Source organism: Marmota monax, unplaced genomic scaffold (genome assembly GCF_021218885.2).
Source record: "Marmota monax isolate L192 unplaced genomic scaffold, Marmota_monax_Labrador192_F-V1.1 WCK01_AAM20220418_F8-fsc00007, whole genome shotgun sequence".
NCBI classification, from domain to species: domain Eukaryota; kingdom Metazoa; phylum Chordata; class Mammalia; order Rodentia; family Sciuridae; genus Marmota; species Marmota monax.
The window spans coordinates 2,597,939-2,616,819 of record NW_026692781.1 but is presented as its reverse complement, the minus strand read 5'-3'; the positions used below and the strand labels follow the sequence as shown (position 1 = coordinate 2,616,819).

Sequence of the window (18,881 nt, the reverse complement as noted above, 5' to 3'; positions counted from 1 at the left end):
GAGGCTCCCTCAGTGCTGACATTCACCCATCTGCAACCAGGACTCTGCTGTGACATCTCCACAAGAAAAAATGGTGATCTACTCCACTTAAAGACACCCTTAGGAGTGATATTCAGTGCCTGTTACTATCGATCCTAGAATATGCTTTTACTTAGAAAGCTTCATTCTCCCCACCCGCTGTATCAATAATCAAGTATTTTAATATTTACATATATTCTTGATTTTTCACCCTCTACTTAATGTGCTATGCAGAGCAATCCACAGGGAAATAGTAAAAGTCTTGAAGTACTTTTGAGAGTAGTTTTTGTTTTCCTTGGAATTTTAAACAGAAGAGAGTAAGCATCTGACATTTAAAATTGACTTAATTACTTTACCTGCTCTTAGTTATAGACTTTAAAGCCTTATGTAATTTTTCTTCCCTCATTTACTGTACTGGGAAAAGTTTTTACTCTGCCTCTTTTCTTGTGTAGATCAGTATTCTTCTTCTGGGACAGAATAAGTGCTACCTAGTTCAAGGTTGTTGTTTTTGAAAAACACCTTAAAAATCCAATAACTTGAAAAATTTATGCACTTAAATCTGATTTTACATTTTAAGTATTTCCATGTAGAGAAATTACCTTACCTTCCTCTGCTTGGCAGGGGTTGTTGTCTCTTTGTCAGAATAAAGGACCTTTTCCTGGGCAGATTTTTCAAATTGCTCTTTTAGAAACTTAGTTGAAACCTTAGGAACTTCTTCATCCTCAGGTGTATCAATAACTACAAACAGACAAGAACATTAGGTATATTATATAATGAAGAAGATTATATTAAAGAAAAAAATATAATGCTATGGGAAACATCACAATGTAAGATAAATAAAAAGATTCAAGGGATACATTTATGCATATGCCATTGATTTGTTATATAATTTAGAAATATAGCAAGAAATATAGGAAGAAAATACAGGAAGAAAGATGTTGGTAATTATATTTGGAAAGGATCATTTGGAAAGGATCTTGATCATTTCTTCTCATTTCCTGACTGCTATGGATTACCTCTTGAAAATAAGCAAGCAAACAAATTTCCAAATATTTTTCAATAAGGTTTCACTTCTCTTCTTAGAAAAAAAAATAGTAAAAGTTATAAAACAAAAGAAAGAAGAGCAGAAGTTTTCTTTTTTTTTTTTTTAAACTGAAAACCAAATTACAGATAGCCAAGCCATTGAAGTAATGTTTGGGTCACTGTTAGATTAAATTTCACTTTCACTTCTTCTGGATTGTAAAAGTCTTTCCCCTAATATATGCTGAAAAACTGTACTTTTCTTACATGAATAAAATTGTTATAATCTCCTATTTGTTCATTATAGGACTAGGCTTAGTAGTACTTAAATTTGTCACTAAGAGGAACATATCACAGACAATTCTATTATCAGGGAACTTGATAGGCATCAAGTTGAATTCTAGATCTCAGAGGTAAAAAATAGAATTCAGAAGTGACTATCTTGTCACCTTTTGACTTTAAGGATGAACCTTAAAGTTCAGGGGTAATGAGCAGTGAACTATTTTAAAAACATATTGCATCTATTACTACAGGCAAAATCTAATTATGTAGAAACACTACCCTGCCCACTTTAAGATCATGAGTCACAGTTACTAAAGTTACTCAGTAGGGAGAACTGGACTTTGGAAGTTCTCCATTCAAACTCACACACACAACAATCAGAGAAAGATATCGGGGCCAGTAATACAGGCCCTTACCTGTTTCTTGAACATACTGTTGAAACTGAGAAGCTTGTTTTAGTTCCTCGGTGTGCTTTTCAAGATGAGACACCTGTATTTAAAAATAATTTTTACAAAGTTATTGTTTTTCAGGAGTCAGTGATTTGAATACTACAAATAATATTCTTCATTTTAGTGATTTTTATGTAAGACTTCAGTATAAATTGAGAAATGGTAATTAAGTTTCTATCATTTATTTTAATGCAAGAACTTGAGTTAGAAAAAATTTGAATCACTACCTAAAGTGCAATCATATTCTTATAAAAGAATTTCAACTTGAAAATAGAGAGACACTGATACATAAGTGTCTATTTCTATTAAATACATAAAGGACAATAAAAGCAAAATTTACAACAAAAACAACAAAGTCAGAACTTGCACAGAGTTTTGGAAACTGCTTGAAAAGTATTGTTTCTCTAAGTAGTTACCATTTCTGTTTGGAGAACATCAATTCCATGTGCTTTGGAAACTTCTTGATCATTTCTTCTCATTTCCTGACTTCTATGGATTACCTCCTGAAAATAAGCAAGCAAACAAACAGAAAAGCCTTAAGAAAAGTTTGAACATCTAAACTAATATAATTTCATTGACAGAGGATTCTAAAAAAAATATGAAGTTTCTGAAATTTAATTGGCTGCTATAACAAAGTAGTAAAAATTTAATTGTTTAAAACTGCATAATGTTGTTATTTTATATTTTGTAGTTTGGAAGTCTCAGTAGGTATCAGAAGACATGCATTCCTTCTGGAGACTTTAGAGGAGAATACATTCCCTTGCCTTCCACAGATTTTGGAAACTGCCCACCTTTCTAGGTTTTTGGCCCCTCATACCAGGCCAAGACCTTTTCCCACTGCTACCTTCTGTCTGATCCTCTCTTCCACTTTTAAGGGCGTTTATGATTACATTGGACCAACTCAGATAATCAAGAATTATATCCCTGTCACACCATCAGTTAATTAGCACTTTTATTCCTTCTGCAATCCCAATTTCCTTTTGCAAAATAATTTAATATATTCACATTCTGGATTAGAACATAGATCACAAATGTTAGTGGTGCATCTTGTATTCAATATGAGAAAGACAGACTCCAAGAATAGAGATATTTAGAATTAGGTAGAGGGGAGTGAAGAGAGGGTAGGTGGTATAAGGGTAGGAAGGATGGTAGAATGAATTGGACATTATTACCCTATGTGCATATATGACCATATGACTGGTGTAATTCCACATCATGTACAACCAGAAGAATGAGAAGTTATACTCTATTTATGTATGAGGTGTCAAAATGCATTCTACTGCCTTGTATAACTAATTAGAAAAATTAAAAACTAAAAAAATAAAAGCAGTAAATAAAAAGTGATACAGAATAAAAATTCTTGATGAAAAATAAATATATTGTGTTGATCGTAAGTCACATTTTTATTTATCAAAATCACATTCTGTTCTTCAATTTGGCCATCCGATGTGACTACTCATTAAGAGTTCAATTAAAAACTGATCGCTAAATATAACCAATACACACAGGCCATGTTATGATAGTGTACATCTCATTATCTTTTTTTTCATGGAGCTACTTTTGATTTTGGTAAAGTCAAAACAGTTGACCCTAACTGAATTGAAAACTTTGAGCTCCTGATAATTTTGGTGATCCAGCCTTGCTTTCATTATAGAATATTATTCTGACATGAGTATAATATGGGTTGTATCACAAAGTACTTAGCATACTGATACAAATCCTAACATCAAAAAATAAGGATATAGACACCCTCTCTTTATAAGCACACATGTGTTTGAATGTATTTGAACCTTGAACTTTACTTTTATCTTGATATCTAAATGACTAACAAATATTATTTTTTGACATCTGATTTTAAAAAATCTGTTTTAGTAAAAAATAATCAAGTGAGCTAAGGTATGTTATCATTATTAACTAAATAGGAACACTAAAGTTTGTTTTTCACTGTGAGTTAGTTTTAAACTATCACATTTTTTAAACCAAGAATAACTGTAAAATATTTAATTAATGAGATCTTGACCAGTCCTTTCCTTGCTACTAAGAGTACATTACAATTGCTCCAAAAGTGTTTGGAATACAAGGTTAAGGGTCTAGTTAACCAAGGAGCAGTTCATTCTTTATTTAGAGATGTATCTTACAATCCAGCTTTATTATATGTCTCTAGGAAGGAGAATTAAGAAGCATAATTAAGACAACTTCCAAGAGTTTTATAAGCAAATAAAGTAAAAATGTGGGCTTACACTTTAAAATTTAGGTTATAATTCATTAAATTGAAGAACACTAAAGTTTTTTTTTTCCTGAACATAATGTCTTCCTAGCTCTTGTTAGTGATCTACACATTTCAAATGATATTTGATAATATGTTTGACCCACAACTGTGCTAAGGAAAAGTTCACATAATGAATAAATGAATGAATGAAATAGAACCTTCAATTAGTAAATTAATTCTGTTGAAACTTATACTTTCCAAAGGTGGTCTAGAAACTGGGAACAGAATAATAAACAAAATGCTTTACTTTCTTGAGAAAGATTTTAGATAGAAACTAAGCAATCCATGTTCTTTCCTTTAAGTTCAAAGGATCAGAATTCCATATAAGATGCCTTACATAATCAAGTTTTATTTAAGGGCGTTAATAGCATTGTGCTGGAGGGAATCATAAGAATCAGTGAATAAGGCAGATAGAAAAAAGGCTTGGGTACAAAGGACAACTCTTTTCAACAGTGACAAATCTTGTGCCTACAGAGATATGGTGTAAATATCCCATGACTTATTCTGCAGACACTGAGAAGCTAGAAGAGGTAATGAATAGACTGTGAAGCAGTAAAAGATAATGAAAACCTGACCAGAGCCAAGGTCTTTACTGAGGGGCACCACAGATATTTTATTGAGTCATGTCTCTACCCAGAGGTCTATCTGCCATCTGTGCCCTAATGACATCTGCAAATGATCCACTCTGTCATTTAAAAACTTTGGGTTACTGAACACCTACAGAAATCAATATTTCTTCCTGCTTTTGAAAACTCTGAAGATCTGACAACTGTAGGTTCATATTTCAACATAGAAGTATCTGGCTGAAACAAAGAGGGGCTGGCATTTTTGGTCAGGTATATAGTTTTTGGGTCATCATCCCTATCACTTCCTAAAATATAAAACCAAGTTGGTGTTTTTCTAAACCCTTTCTGATATCCACAGACATTTTAAGTTCCGATACCTTCCACCAATTGTCATACTGAGAGAATAAAGTGACATGAATCTCTATGTGGAGAAAAAAAATGCAAAATAATCTGAGTAGAAAAACTATAAAGAAATGTATTTTTGTCATATATTTCAAAATTTATCATTTTCTGGAGCAAACACTTTGTACTTAGTATGCATCTAATTAGGTGAAAACAATCTATGCCTATCATCTCTAAACATAGTTTCTTGTAGGAAATGGCACAACATGAGCCATACAAACATACATAAATTTTGCTTATAGCTGTAAGTGTCTACTTCAGCATTTATGTTCTATTATTAAATAGAACTGTAATTGCTACTCTAGTTTGGTATGTTAGAATCATGGCATCAATTTTACTGCCCCCTGGTTGTTGTAACTTACATGAAATCTGTCTTAAGATATTCCAAGATTTTGTTTCCATCATTTTTTTCTGTTTCCCAACTTCAATTTGGATTTTACATCTGACTTACTTTCTTCCCAATTTTTGGTGTCTATAGCGTGTAGAGTTAAGTAAAAGAATGAATCATTATAATGCTAAGGCAGAAATCAAATTACACAAATAAAATATAATAAAGAATTCAAGTCAGAACACCATAGATAAACTCACATGAAATGATTCATGAAATTGGTTGCTGAAAATTAAATTCAAATATAGACCAGGCTGCAAGACACAAAAATGCTATTTTGTTCACAGGTGGATTAACCAGTAACCAGGATTCAGGGATTAGTACTAACTCTTTCCTCAACTAGGTTTATTGTAATCTTGGACAAATCGCTAAATCACACTTAAATCCAGCTTTTTCATTTCAAGCAGCCACTAAAGGAAAGAAAATAAATAATATATATGATCTAACTTTGGAATATAAAAGAGAAATTTTAACACAATTACAAAGCAATACTATAATGTTTGCATGGCTCACATCAATCTGAAATTTGCTCATATATTAGCCAAGTATATTACAAAAAAAATCTATTGTTGACATACACATCTTTGGAAGAGATTTTTCCAGCACAGAAAATAGTTCGTGTTCTGCCTACCCAACTTGTCATTGTTGTTATGAATATAGGAAAAGACATTGCAAACTTTTCCAATAAAAATGCAAACTCATTTGGATGCAATGAGTGAGAAAAAAGAATTTTTAATGGTGGCTCACAATGATTGTTAGGAATATACCCAATAGAAAAAACATGTAAGGAAAGACTGAAAGAATAGTAGATATCTGTCTCACCAGAGTGGAAAAAATAAAAGTTCAACCTCAATGCCAGTTATTCAACATTTTTTCCTGTATCTAATCTCATTTTTAGTAAAACTAGAAAGGGATATGATGTATTATCATTATTTACTTTTTTGTGCAAGACAGACCTAAACTATACAAACATACTAGTTATCATGCCAAATTGGCATGGAGTCAAAGTTTGAAAGGGTCATCATTTCTTTTAAGTGATGAGTACAAAATCTGTGGTGGATACATTGTGCTTATCTTGATTTGCATATACACACATGTTTTCTTGTGCTTAAGTTTTCTCTATTTTTTGAAAACACTACACTAAAACTTACTATATAACATCTAACATCCTTTGGTTTTGTGCTACAGTTTATCATAATCACTATAACCTTTTGAAAGCTTGGTTCAAAAATTATTTTCTTTTTGAAATTTTCCCTGACTTTTCTTTTCAGGGTTAGCTGTTCCTGCTTCTCTCTCTTTTCTCTTGCTCTTCCTATGACTATCAGTACACATTTCTATTATTTACCTCTCATGTTTCACAGTCATCACTTTTTAATATAACCCTCTTCTTTAACTGAAGTGAGTCTCACATTGGTCCTCAAATTGCAATGTTTAGTGTCTCAGTGCATAGGACATGGGAAAATTGTCACTTTTTCTCCGTAGGGTGGAAAATTTTATAGTTGGTTTTATTTTGCTTTAAAATTTGAGATTCTGGAATTTTCCACATAGCCCTATGATTATTTTTTTGGCATTTTGTCTTATAGTCTTGATACTGAATATTTTCATAATTGGTAGGTGAAGTTACTAAAGCAGATGTGTATAACAATAGCGTCCAATCACTTTACAGAGTGTGTTCAGAAAGAGAGTGCTTGATAATAGTTCAAGGGATCAGAACATCTAAGGAAAAATGTGGGCAGTGCAATGATGCTGTACAAGGTAGCTGGCATCATCAGTGGGGAATATTGCATTGGGAGGAATTACTACAGTGTAAAAAACTAAGCTGAGATATTTATGATGACAATGAAAAGCAAAGCTTTATCCTCATTTTAAATCTGTATGAATGGACCGAGATTAGCTAACATAGTCTTGAGCAATAAAAGATAGCTTTTTTTAGCAAATGAAAATGCTGGGAAAACTGGGTGACCATACATAGAAGAATGAAACTAGACCCCTATTTATCAAACTGCATAAAAATCAACTCAAAATGAATTAAAGAATTAGTATTAGACCAGAAATACTGTAACTGCTTGAAGTTAACATAAGGTCAACATACTAACCTATTGGTGTGAGCACCACCTAATAATACTCCTAAAGCTCAATAAATAAAACCAAGGACAAACAAGTGGGATGGCCTCAAGTTGAAAAGCTCCTGCACACCAAAGAAAATAATTTATACTTGAAGAGCAAGCCTACACAATGAAAGAAAAATCTTTGCCAGCTACTCTTCCAATAGGGAATTAATATCTGAGATCCATAAAGATCTCAAAAATCACCACCATTCATTTATCAGTGAATAAATGGGCAAATGAACAAAGCAGATGTTTCTTAAGATAAGAAATGCAAATGGACAATGAATATATGAAAATATGTTCAGCATCCTTAGCAATAGGGAAATGAAAATTGAATCTATACACAGATTTTTCCTTACTCTGGTCAACTATACTCCCGTCAGAATGGCCATCATTAAGAATAGAAATAAGAATAATAAGTTCTGGTGAAGATGCAGGGAAAAATATATACTCATGAATTCTTGGTGGGACTGCAAATTAGTACAAAAACTTTGAAAATCAGTGTGGAGAATCCTTAAAAGACTAGAAATATAACCCCCATATTACACAGCCACCCCACTTTTTAGGATTTATCCAAAAACTAAAATCAGTATACTATAGTGATATATGCAGACCAATGTTTATAGCAGTGCAATTCACAATAGGCAAGTGTGGAACCAACCTAGATACCTGTTAACAAGTAAGTGGATAAAGGAAGTGTGGTATAAATGTACAATGGAGTTCTACTTAGTTATAAGAAGACATAAATTATGTCATTTGTTGGCAAATGGATGGAACTGGAGAACATTAAGACTTAGAAAATCAAGCGTTGAATGTTTTCCCTCATTTACAGAACCTAGAGAGAAATGAGAAGTTTTTAAAAAGGTAGATGTCTTAAAAGTAGAATAGAGAACAGTTTAGTAGAAGAAGGGGATCAAGAAAGAAGGAGGAGGGAAAGAACTGGGGAAAATACTGAACAAATTATGCACATGCATGTATGAATATAACACTTTTATGTATAACTATCATGTACCTATTAAAAAGAACAATAAATATATAGAAGTGAGACCAGCAGAGTAGCGTAAGGGTATTGGGATGAAGAGGAAGGGAGAAAAAAGAGAAGTACTGGGAATTGAAATGAAGCATTATGCTATATATGCATTTATGAATATGTCAAAATGAACCCCATTATTATGTATAGGTATAATACAACAATAAAAAAAAAACATTTAAACTCATCAATGGCAAAGGAGAATCAATGTGATTTTAAGTCCTAATTCTTTGTATGATAATAAACTCAGAAAAATTAGATATTATATCCCACCTGATTCAAATGTATGATATGTCAAGGTCATTGTATTGTCATGTATAACTAATTAAAACAAATAAAAAAAATAGAAATAAAATAAATAAACATAGACGTGAAGCCTTTAGTTTTACTTAATTCAGTAGCAGTCCTATCTATGGTTTGGGGATTGCACTAGCTGTATTATTGGACCTAAACAGACTAATTTGATGCAAAACATCTGAAAAAATTCAAGGTAGTGACTTATTCCTTTGAGAACACTGCATCTTTAAAGGTGAATGACTCATATAGACTGAACTATGCATTTAATTATTCAACCAACAGTTATTGAACATTGGCTATTTCATGCATTATGCTAAATATTGTCAGAATTTTTAAATAAGTGAACATATCTTCATCTGCCTCTACATCTATGATGTGCATATACATATACACATATATTTAATGGCATAGGCTCAGTTAGCTTGATATTCCCTTGAAACATGAATTCTAAATATATGTATTTGATGAATTATGCAAGTTTATTGCATTAGTTTTTCAGATAATTGTTTTTCAAATAATCACATCTCTTTTATGACTAATTCCTTAACAATTGAGATTTGGTCATATTTAATTATAAAGAGCAAATGTCATTTTTAATAAAGTTTACTTAGTTTATATTTTAGACAGCTTCTTCACTGTTATGACAAAAAGACCTGACAAGAACAATTTTAGAGGAGGAAAACTTTGTTTGGTACTCAGTTTCAGAGATATAGACTCTATAGACATTCAACTCCACAGCTCTGGGCCCAAAATGAGGCAGATCATCATGGTGGAAGGGTGTGGAGGAGGAATGCAGTTCAGGATATGAAAGTCAGGAAGCAGAGAAAGCATTTTTCACGATGGACAAAATACATTCCTCAAAGTCACATTCCCAGTAACCCACCTCCTCCAACCACACCCTACCTACCTACAATTACCAGCCAGTTAATCCCTATCACTGAATTAATGTACTGATTAGTTAAAGGCTCTCATAACCCAATCGTTTCACTTCTGAATGTTCTAGTATTATCTCACATATGAGCTTTTGGGGGATACCTTATATCTAAATCATAACAGTTTAAAAGTTAAAAAAAAAATGTTTGTCTTCCAGAAGGGAGAATTCGGTGGAAGCAATGCCAGTTTTAGCTGCTAGAACACTTAGTGTTCTCTTCTTATCTGAAAGTATCACTTAAGGAGCCATATCCCAGAGTTAAATACAGATGAAGATTCACGAAAAGAACACATGAAAGATGTACTCTTAATCAGGTCCCCAAACATATCATATTAGTTATATACATGACAATATTTATTTGATCAACTAAAAAGAAGCTTACATAAAAACATTCTATTTACAGTAAATAAAAGGTATTTTCCAGAAGTTTTATGTTGATGTATGTTAAAGGTGTATATATATATATTTTTTTTTTCAATCCATTATAGAAATATATGTACTTTCAATTCACACATAAATACATATATACATGTGTATATAAATATATATGTATATGTATTTGTAAATGTTTATATATACATAAGACTAGGATATAAACATAAAAGTATAACAAATGAGAGCAAACTTTAAGAGCACACCTATGCTACTTAATGCTGTTTGTATGCCCCTTGAGCCAGGGCCTTCTTTGCCCTAGAGCTTCTGACCCTTTGAAGTCCTCAGATGTTTAATCTGGACTATTTTGATAGTTTCCTAATTTGTCTTCTTCCATCTAATCTTAACTTCCTTTATATCAACTCTATAATAGAGTCAGAATAATCTTACTTAAAGGCATATCTATTTAGTTTAGTTCTGTATTTCTTTGATGGCTCTTGACCTCCTGAGACTGCAGTAAAAATTCTTTAACATGGCATATACTTTTCTCTATAATCTGTTGCCTACATCTCCACCTACATGCTTCAATTCTTTCTCAATGTATTCACAAGTATATCATATAATTTTACCTTTTGTACCAGTTATCTCTTTGCCTAGAATACATTCTGTATTCCTGGAAAATTATTTCAAGTTTCAGCTGAAGCATTTTTTGCCTTTAGATGTCCTTCTTGATTATCTTTCACTCAGACTAAAATTTATCATAGTGTCCATGTTTCCCAGTGAGCCTCATTTATATTTTCTATCATAGCATCTACCATACTGCATTTGTAATTATCTGTTTTATGTCTGTCTTTCTGATAGAGTAAGATCCTTGAGGGCAAAATAATGTCATATTCACTAGTGATTTTTTTGTTCTTGACATATGGTGAGTCCTTAGTGATAGCCAGCTGAATAAAAATAAATAAGTAAATGTACAGGACAGGTCTGGAATCAGCCTTCCAGGATGAGTATCACATTTGTTCGCATTCCTTGGGAACATTAGTTAGACCATCTACATCTATGTGTTTGTTTCTTGTTGGAAAAAAAAAAAAAGGAAAAAATAATAGTACCTATCTTTGAAGGTTTTTGTGAGGAGTAAATAAATTAACATATACAAAACTCTAATGAATGCCACAGCCATATTTACTATCTTTACTTATTTATCACACACTTATTTACATCAAACATTTTTGTAATAGTTCAGTATTCCCCCCGTAGTAAACAAAGTCAAAGGTGGGTGTGGGCAGAGATTGAATGAGAGTAAGGTGATGTCGATGAATCAGATAAACTCATGGTATAATTCATTCCAGAAACTAAAAAGAAGCATCTCCTAATGCATGCACATTTTTTCTGTACTAGAAAAGTAGTGAATCAGGGGTTTAACTAAAACAGAGAGAACCAAAAAGAAGAATGTACATATTATGATCCTTCAAAACCATTCTGCTCTCTGGAGCATGGAAGTATTCCCTGGAGACATGGCTAAATGTGGGTTCATGATCACTATTTATTTACTCTATGGTTCTTTTATGAACTAATACCTTGTGAATGGTCAGTTCATAGTTATTTAATCTACTATTGTATAATTCTTTCCACACTTAACCCTTTTTCTAAAAGACACTATTATATGACTCTGATCTCAATAATAAAGAATGTTAACTTTGGTGTTAGGTCTTTTTGATCAGTCATAACTTCTAGTTACAAGCATTGGAATTTGACTAATTTAAACAAAAAAGGGATTTTATTGAAGAGATGTTGTAGTGCCTCTCAAAGATTCCCCAGGACTGGAGGGTTTGTAACCAGTAACAGTGCAGAATACAATTGTAAAACTATCAAGTGAGCCCACCCTTGCTACTGCCACATGAACCAGACCAGGCTCACTGCCAGCAACATTAATAGTGCATGCTGTGTCTTATTTCTGGAATTGTTATTATTGGAATTGGATGTTGTGATTCTCTGCCATGGCCATCACCAAAACTGATTCTGTGGGGGGGTCCCAGTTTCTAATCTCACTAATTTCTTATACATATTCTTAGCTGAAAGTGCCCTATTAGTGCAGTCTAGTTCACAGATCTGGATCCTAGATACCAGGAAGGCTAGGAGAGGAAGTGCCTATTTTCAGCTTCCAGTGGTGACTGGTTCTGCCTCATTTGGTGGTGGAATAGAAGGACGTTCAGGCATCAAAAATTAACCCTTGTTAAGAAAGTATCAGTCATGAACACTGACAGCTTCTTAACCAAATGGAGACCAGTTAAAAACACAAAATCAGTTCCCATCATTTTCAACAATTGATAACATAGTAGAAAGCACTTTCAATCTGATTTAGGCTTCTTTCTTATTTTTATTAGGTTAATATGAGTTTCATGTGATTGTACAAAGACACATAGGAAGACTTTGAGGCAACACAATTTGCCTGCTAAGTGTCACAAGTTCTTATTATACAAGTGTGCCTCCTTTTATTTTCTATCACTCTGAGTCTTTATGGCCTCAGTCTTTTTTGGGGGATGGGAGGGGTGACATGTTTAATCCCTATATAAAATCCTAACAAGGAGGAAGAATAAATTAGACTTGGCTTTGACCTAAGCATTACAATGTTGTCTGTGCAAACAAGACATTTTAGGGAAAATCTTAACTATGACTAAAAATAAATAGTTTGATCAGTTAGTTTTTTTTTTTTTAAAAAAAAAACAAGGAAATATGGGGATATCTAAAAGGGTACTAAGTTGTAATTTTATTGGCAAATGTATCTACAAGCAATTTGGGAACTGGAAAGTGATTAGTGAGGCAGATAGGAGTGTTGGGTGTTGGCTAGAATTTGTCATCAGTTAAAGTGAGATATCAGGTAAACAAGTCATAACTAATTTCAATCTCAGTGTCTTCATTGGTAAGCTGCTGAGACAAAGGTTGGGGAAGCACCGAAAGAAACTGAAAGGGCTACATTGATTATTGATAATTATCGGAAAATATATAAGGCCCATTGCACTGAATAACGTAAAATTTCTTTAAAATTTGACAACTAGCTTTTTACACATTGACTACACAACAACATAACCAGTAAAAGGGGTTTAAGGAGTAATGCTATCCACAATTTACAAAATAACATGATATGATGATATGCCAGGATCATAGTGTATTGACTAGAATCCCATCAATCAGATATTTGAACCAAGGTTTTTTTTTTTTTTTTTTTTTTTTTTTTTTTTTTTTTTTTTTAGCAGTAAGTGAGGTATTCAATATGCATTTGTAAGGATGTAGAATATAAGCTCAATGGTATACTTCCTCATAATCATAATCCCTACACAGTAAGGAAATGCTTACATTGTGAGGAAAAGAAGGGATTATACTCATGGGAGAAAGAGGAAAACTTTCTTGATTTTCAAATTAAAAATGGAAGAGAGAAAAAATTAATTAAATTAATTAAAATTAATTAAATTTATTAAAAGGGAAAGAAAGAAAGGGAGGAGGGAAGGATAAAGGGAGGGAAGAAAGAAGGAGGGAGAGAATGAGAAAGGAAAGGAAAAGAAACAAAAGAAAATATGATTTGGGTGGCTTCTATTTGTTTCTATTTTTAGAATCATGATATAAAGTGCTTAAGATAAAAGACTCATGAATGAAAACCCAGCCCAATAGACTCCCCAAAATGTATCTAAACATTGCAATATGTCAAATTGCTACCTTAGATTATTATAATTTCTACCCTAAAGACAAGGAATAAATTGCAGTGTATTATGTCTCCAGAGGGCACTGGTATTTACCTCAGGATAAGAAAGGTCGATTGAGCTCTTGGGTTCTCCTTTTGATATCGATCTAGTGGCTGGTATATAAAATGCCCTGTTCTCCTGATGGGGTGGGAAATGAAGTCACCTCCCCTCATTCATCATTCCTAAGGAGATGAACAATTCTCTCTTTACTATGTCCAGGTAGATCACTCAGGGGAGAAGGAGAAAGAATCAAGGAAGGGCAGTTAGAAGATATAATCTTGCTCATTGCCCTGTAGTGTTGAGTTTTGTGAAGAAGCTGGAAAAAATGAACAGTGTCTCAAACATCTCTCTATAATAGTGTGGTTCTAAGGACAGAACCTCTTAGCGCTGCTTCCTTTTCTCAGGCCTTGTGTTCTTTCAGTTTTTTTTAGCATGCTAATTTGTTTGTAATTATGCAAATTAATAACCAAATGAACATCCAAAAGAATAGATGAGCTTGACTCAATCCAATCATTTTCAAAGACCTATGAGGAAGGATTTATTTTGAGAAATACAGACCCAGAAGAAGAGGAAAGAGCTAATAATATCCTCTGATGTCAAGTACTTACAGAAAACATCTATTTTCATAAAAGTAACTATATGGAAAAGACATTTTATAGATTTCACTAAGTTCTACTAGTGTAATGATTATATAATGTTAATGGTTTCTTTTGTTATGTATTTCCTCGCTTCTCACAAAATAACAAAATCTAAGAACCGGAAAATTCTGTAGCTATTTGATTATAAAACTTGAAAATACAGTAAATTTAATTAGCACATTGGAAAATATTATCTATACACTTGGGAATTATGTTCAATGTAATTATACAAAATATTATTTATATTTCTAAGTTAATATGAACCTTTAGACAGAAAGGGCAATACAAATTTTTTTCTTCTATTTCAACTTTTTCTCAATGTTCACCCCTTCTTATAAAAGATACAAAATTCCATTATGTAAAAAAAAATCTGTATTTCACCTCTTTATCCACATGAAATAATTTTTGAGATCACTTGCACAAGTATGGAGGAACTGCTCTTCTCTGATCTTATTTCTTTGGGAAAGGAATTGGTTATCACTTCCTCAACAACTTGGCCCCGATATGAGAACACAACACTCCTAAAGCAATCTCCATTCATTTTACTTTAAAGGAATGAAGGATATAAATGTAAGTGCATTGTCTTCTTTAAATGAAATTGAAAATGTATTTTCTAAGAACAAATAGGTCTATAGAAACAGCAGACCCAAAAATACCATTAAGAAGAAGAGAGGTTGTTGTAATGGAGCTCCAATAACTGGGGTAAACCTTACTCCCACAAATTCTATTTTGGAGAATGAGTAAGATGAATTATAGGGGGAAAAAAAGCAACCAATCCAAGATGTTTTAAAAGCACTTGAAATAAGTCTTACTTATTGGTATTAGGACTATCCACTGAGGCCCTGACTTCCTGAGAAACAGGGCCAGGACACTCTTCCTATGTTAATATTCCTAAATCCATTGAAGTCACCAAGAACATTAGTTCACTTAGTTTTATCAAAGCAGAAAAGGAACTGATGCTGAATCAATGTATTATACAGACTGCACTATTAACCAAGAAGATGAAATTTTCACAAAAGACCCAGGACAATGGTTGCCCTTGTCTGCACAGTGTGGGGTGGAAATGAGCTTCCCTTTATAATGATGTACTAGAATGGCCTGCAGTGTTCCTTCAGGGGAGGGAGGAGAGAACCCTCTATGCACCAGCAGAGTAACTCATAAGCCAACAGGTTCTGTAGCAAGAAGCTGAAAGAGCAAATTGCAAAGGGACATGACTAAGACTTTATAGTCACACCTTAGCAGACAGTAAGCAATTACCACCAACCTTATTTGAGGACAGAAGAGGTTGAGAGTTACAGTGTGTGACTGTAAAGTAACGTGATTGATGTTAGTGGATAACAGAAGACAGTCTTACATTTCATGAGCACACCTTGTAACCCAGGGAAAGATCACACATTAGCTTAGTTATGTAAAGAGCCAGGTGGCTATGAGAATCTTTACTAAATCATTTAATAAGGTTTTTCACTTTATAATTTTGTAAAAATCTGTGTCTATCACAAAATATTATTGATAAAGAAATATCAAAGGTACAAATAAGAGACATTAAGTATATAGACTGTAAAATTCTATTAAAACAATTTTGAATTAAACTATTGCAAAATGAATGCATGAAATCTGTTTTAATTGATTACTGGAGTATCAATATAATAAACTAAAATATATCAATTTCATTAGTTATTTTTATTCTAATTAGATAGTTTATTATAATGTTTTAATATATATCTAGTTAATTTGAAGCAGTTAAATATTTAATTTATTTTTAATCTCCTAATATATATATGCATAAATCCACTATTTCAACATAGTCTATCATTAACAAAAGTAACCTGAGTTTGGTATCCATGAAGTGATTATTTGGTTGATATTCATGATTTTCACTATGATTTCTTTAAGCCCCTGCTTTCTTAGTATTCTTCCCAGTCTTGTGCTCTATCTTTGATTGCAGTATACATCTCAAGAGAAATGACCACATGGCTGGGCATGGTGGTGCATGTCTGTAATCCCAGTACCTTAGGAGGCTGAGGCAGGAAGATTACAAGTTCAAAGCCAGCCTCAGCAAAAACGAGGTGCTAAACAACTCAGTGAGACCCTGTCTCTAAATAAAATATAAAATAGGGCAGGGATGTGGCTCAGTGGTAAAGTGCCCTTGAGTTTAATCCTTGGTACCAAAAAAAAAAAAAGGGGAGAAATGACCACATAAACAAAGAAGCCCTGCAGTGACAAGGACAGAGGGAATTGCATAGGGGACAAGCCTCAGACCAGAACTAAGAGGGGAGTGGTCAGTTTGGGAGTAACAAATCTTAGCTCAGATTCACATTGCCATGTGTTGGAATAACTTTTGGTTCACAGCTAGTAGCTACGAGCAGCTCAGAGTGCTAGGAAAACCTATGACAAGACGGGACACTCTGCTCTAGCAAGCCGTGGTCAGTGTTGCCAAACTACCAGACTACCAGGTCAGGAAACCCAGAGTCAGGTGCTTCAGGGCATGTAACCCCCCAACACACAGCCCCCCTCCCTTAGGGACAAAGACCCTTCCAGACTACCTTCCATCACAACAGTAATATTTAGTGCTTCCTCATAGTGTGATAACAATAGGCATAAGGATTATAATAGGCATAAGATGATTGGCTTATAGATGTTAAGGTGCTTATGTGTGATTGGCGGGCACGCCCTACCTGAACCCTATAATAGCTGTATGCATTCCAAAAATAAAGGAGCTTGCTTGGAGGTTGACTGAGGTTGTCACCTGCCAGCTCTCACCAGCTCCCGGTGTCCATGTGTTGCTTTGACACCACGTCTCTAGCCCCCCACCCCGCGACTGAGGTAGCCAAGTGACCATCAACCACACCACAGACGTAGGAACACATACAGCCATCATCATTGCTAGACATTAGAATCACCTGGAGAGCTTTAAAATTCCCTGCTCTCTGATCATACTCTGGAACAATTAAACCAGAAATATCTGGGCTGCTCAGGTGGAAACAGACTTAGATACCCAGAGCTCCTACCCAGATTCCATGACCTAGCCCATTGGGAATGGGAACAATGATTTAATTCTAAATTCCTGCACTGTCAGGGTATGAGCAGGAGGAGATGTGTCAGGTAGTCTGAAAAGATGCCCTGCTTCTGGGCCTGAGAGATGTAGAAACCCAAAGACAGAACTCACTGGAACCCATTACCATAATTCATAATTCCCGTGTTTCAACCCTAGGGAACCTGCAGCAAAGGAGGTTGAAGGGTTTTGTAAGGAGGGTGAGCTGCATTTCTAGACAGATGAGTTCCATGTAGGCTAAGGGAAGAGTCTGTGGTTTGCTGATTTTGTAGAGAATGTCTTTTTACCTTTCATCATGAGAAATACAAGTTCTCATGGGGTTAGGTTTGTGGTTTTGCTTTTGTTTTCCCCACAGTAAGTGCAGCTAATTTGTTTCACAGCTCAAGCAAGGAAAATTTCCACAAAATATAATTCTGTGTATTCAATTTCTATAAAAAATAATATGGGATTTTACCATATTATTTAATCCTGAAGAGCTACAGGAAGGTGGATGTGGGTAAGAAGGCAGAGACACAGAGATTAAGAAGCTAGAGACAACCAACCTCGAAGTGTTTAGATAGCAGGATCATGAATACACATTTGAGAGGCAGTAGTGACATGGGCCTTCATGATCAGGGATAGTTCTGGATGCAAAAGTGGAAGAAAAAAGTCAGTTCACCTAACATGCATCTATAAACCCACAAAGGTATCAGAGTTTGCATTTCTTTCTAAATTGAAAAAAAATTCCGAGAACCAGATGGTTAGCTCTGTGGCATAGTCAGGAAGTGAAATGCTCAGTTAAACAAATTCAGTCAACTAAATTCTTCAGAAAGTAGCCCCTACCAATCTGGTACCGAGTGTGTTGCAGATAATCATTGGTTGAGGCCATTGTGCTTTATTTAGCAAACTCTTTGAGTTCTGTTTCTGAGTCAGCATTAAAAAGTTAATCTTATTGTGTTCTTTTCATTGCCAAGGTCCACTCAGCCACAGGCACTGAGAAAGAGCTATGAAGGATAAACAGATTAAAGGACCGGGTCTGGAAGAAAAAAATGGTGAAAGATTGTTATTAGAGTTTTAATTTTTTACATAGTAAGCCTGTTATATGTAGCCTGTCTATAAGCCTTATTTATGTGCCTCTTGAGGACAAGGGGTGTGCTGTTTATGTTTTCCTGAGAAAGAGCAGCAACTGGCTCTGACCTATCTGGAGAAAGGTCAGGAAGATTCCCTTGCCTGTGTCAAATGAAAAGAAACAGTTCTCTGGCAAATAGAAGCCCTTATATCTTAGCATTTGTACATAATGGTCTTGTATATTGAACAAAAGCTTGCTGTATTTTTTTTAAGAC

General features: G+C 33.9%; 1 protein-coding gene across 2 annotated transcripts in view; it reads right to left on the bottom strand.

Annotated features, from left to right (window-relative positions):
- The window catches only part of LOC124094693 (xin actin-binding repeat-containing protein 2), a 75,106-nt gene that overhangs the window by 19,856 nt on the left and 36,369 nt on the right, over window positions 1-18,881 (bottom strand). For both annotated transcript variants that reach the window (XM_046447630.2, XM_046447629.2), the window contains exons 4-6: window positions 2,186-2,272; window positions 1,737-1,809; window positions 623-756 (exon numbers count right to left, since the gene is read on the bottom strand). In XM_046447630.2, coding sequence (XP_046303586.1) covers window positions 623-756; window positions 1,737-1,809; window positions 2,186-2,272 — 294 coding nt within the window. The remainder of the gene's footprint in view (window positions 1-622; window positions 757-1,736; window positions 1,810-2,185; window positions 2,273-18,881) is intronic.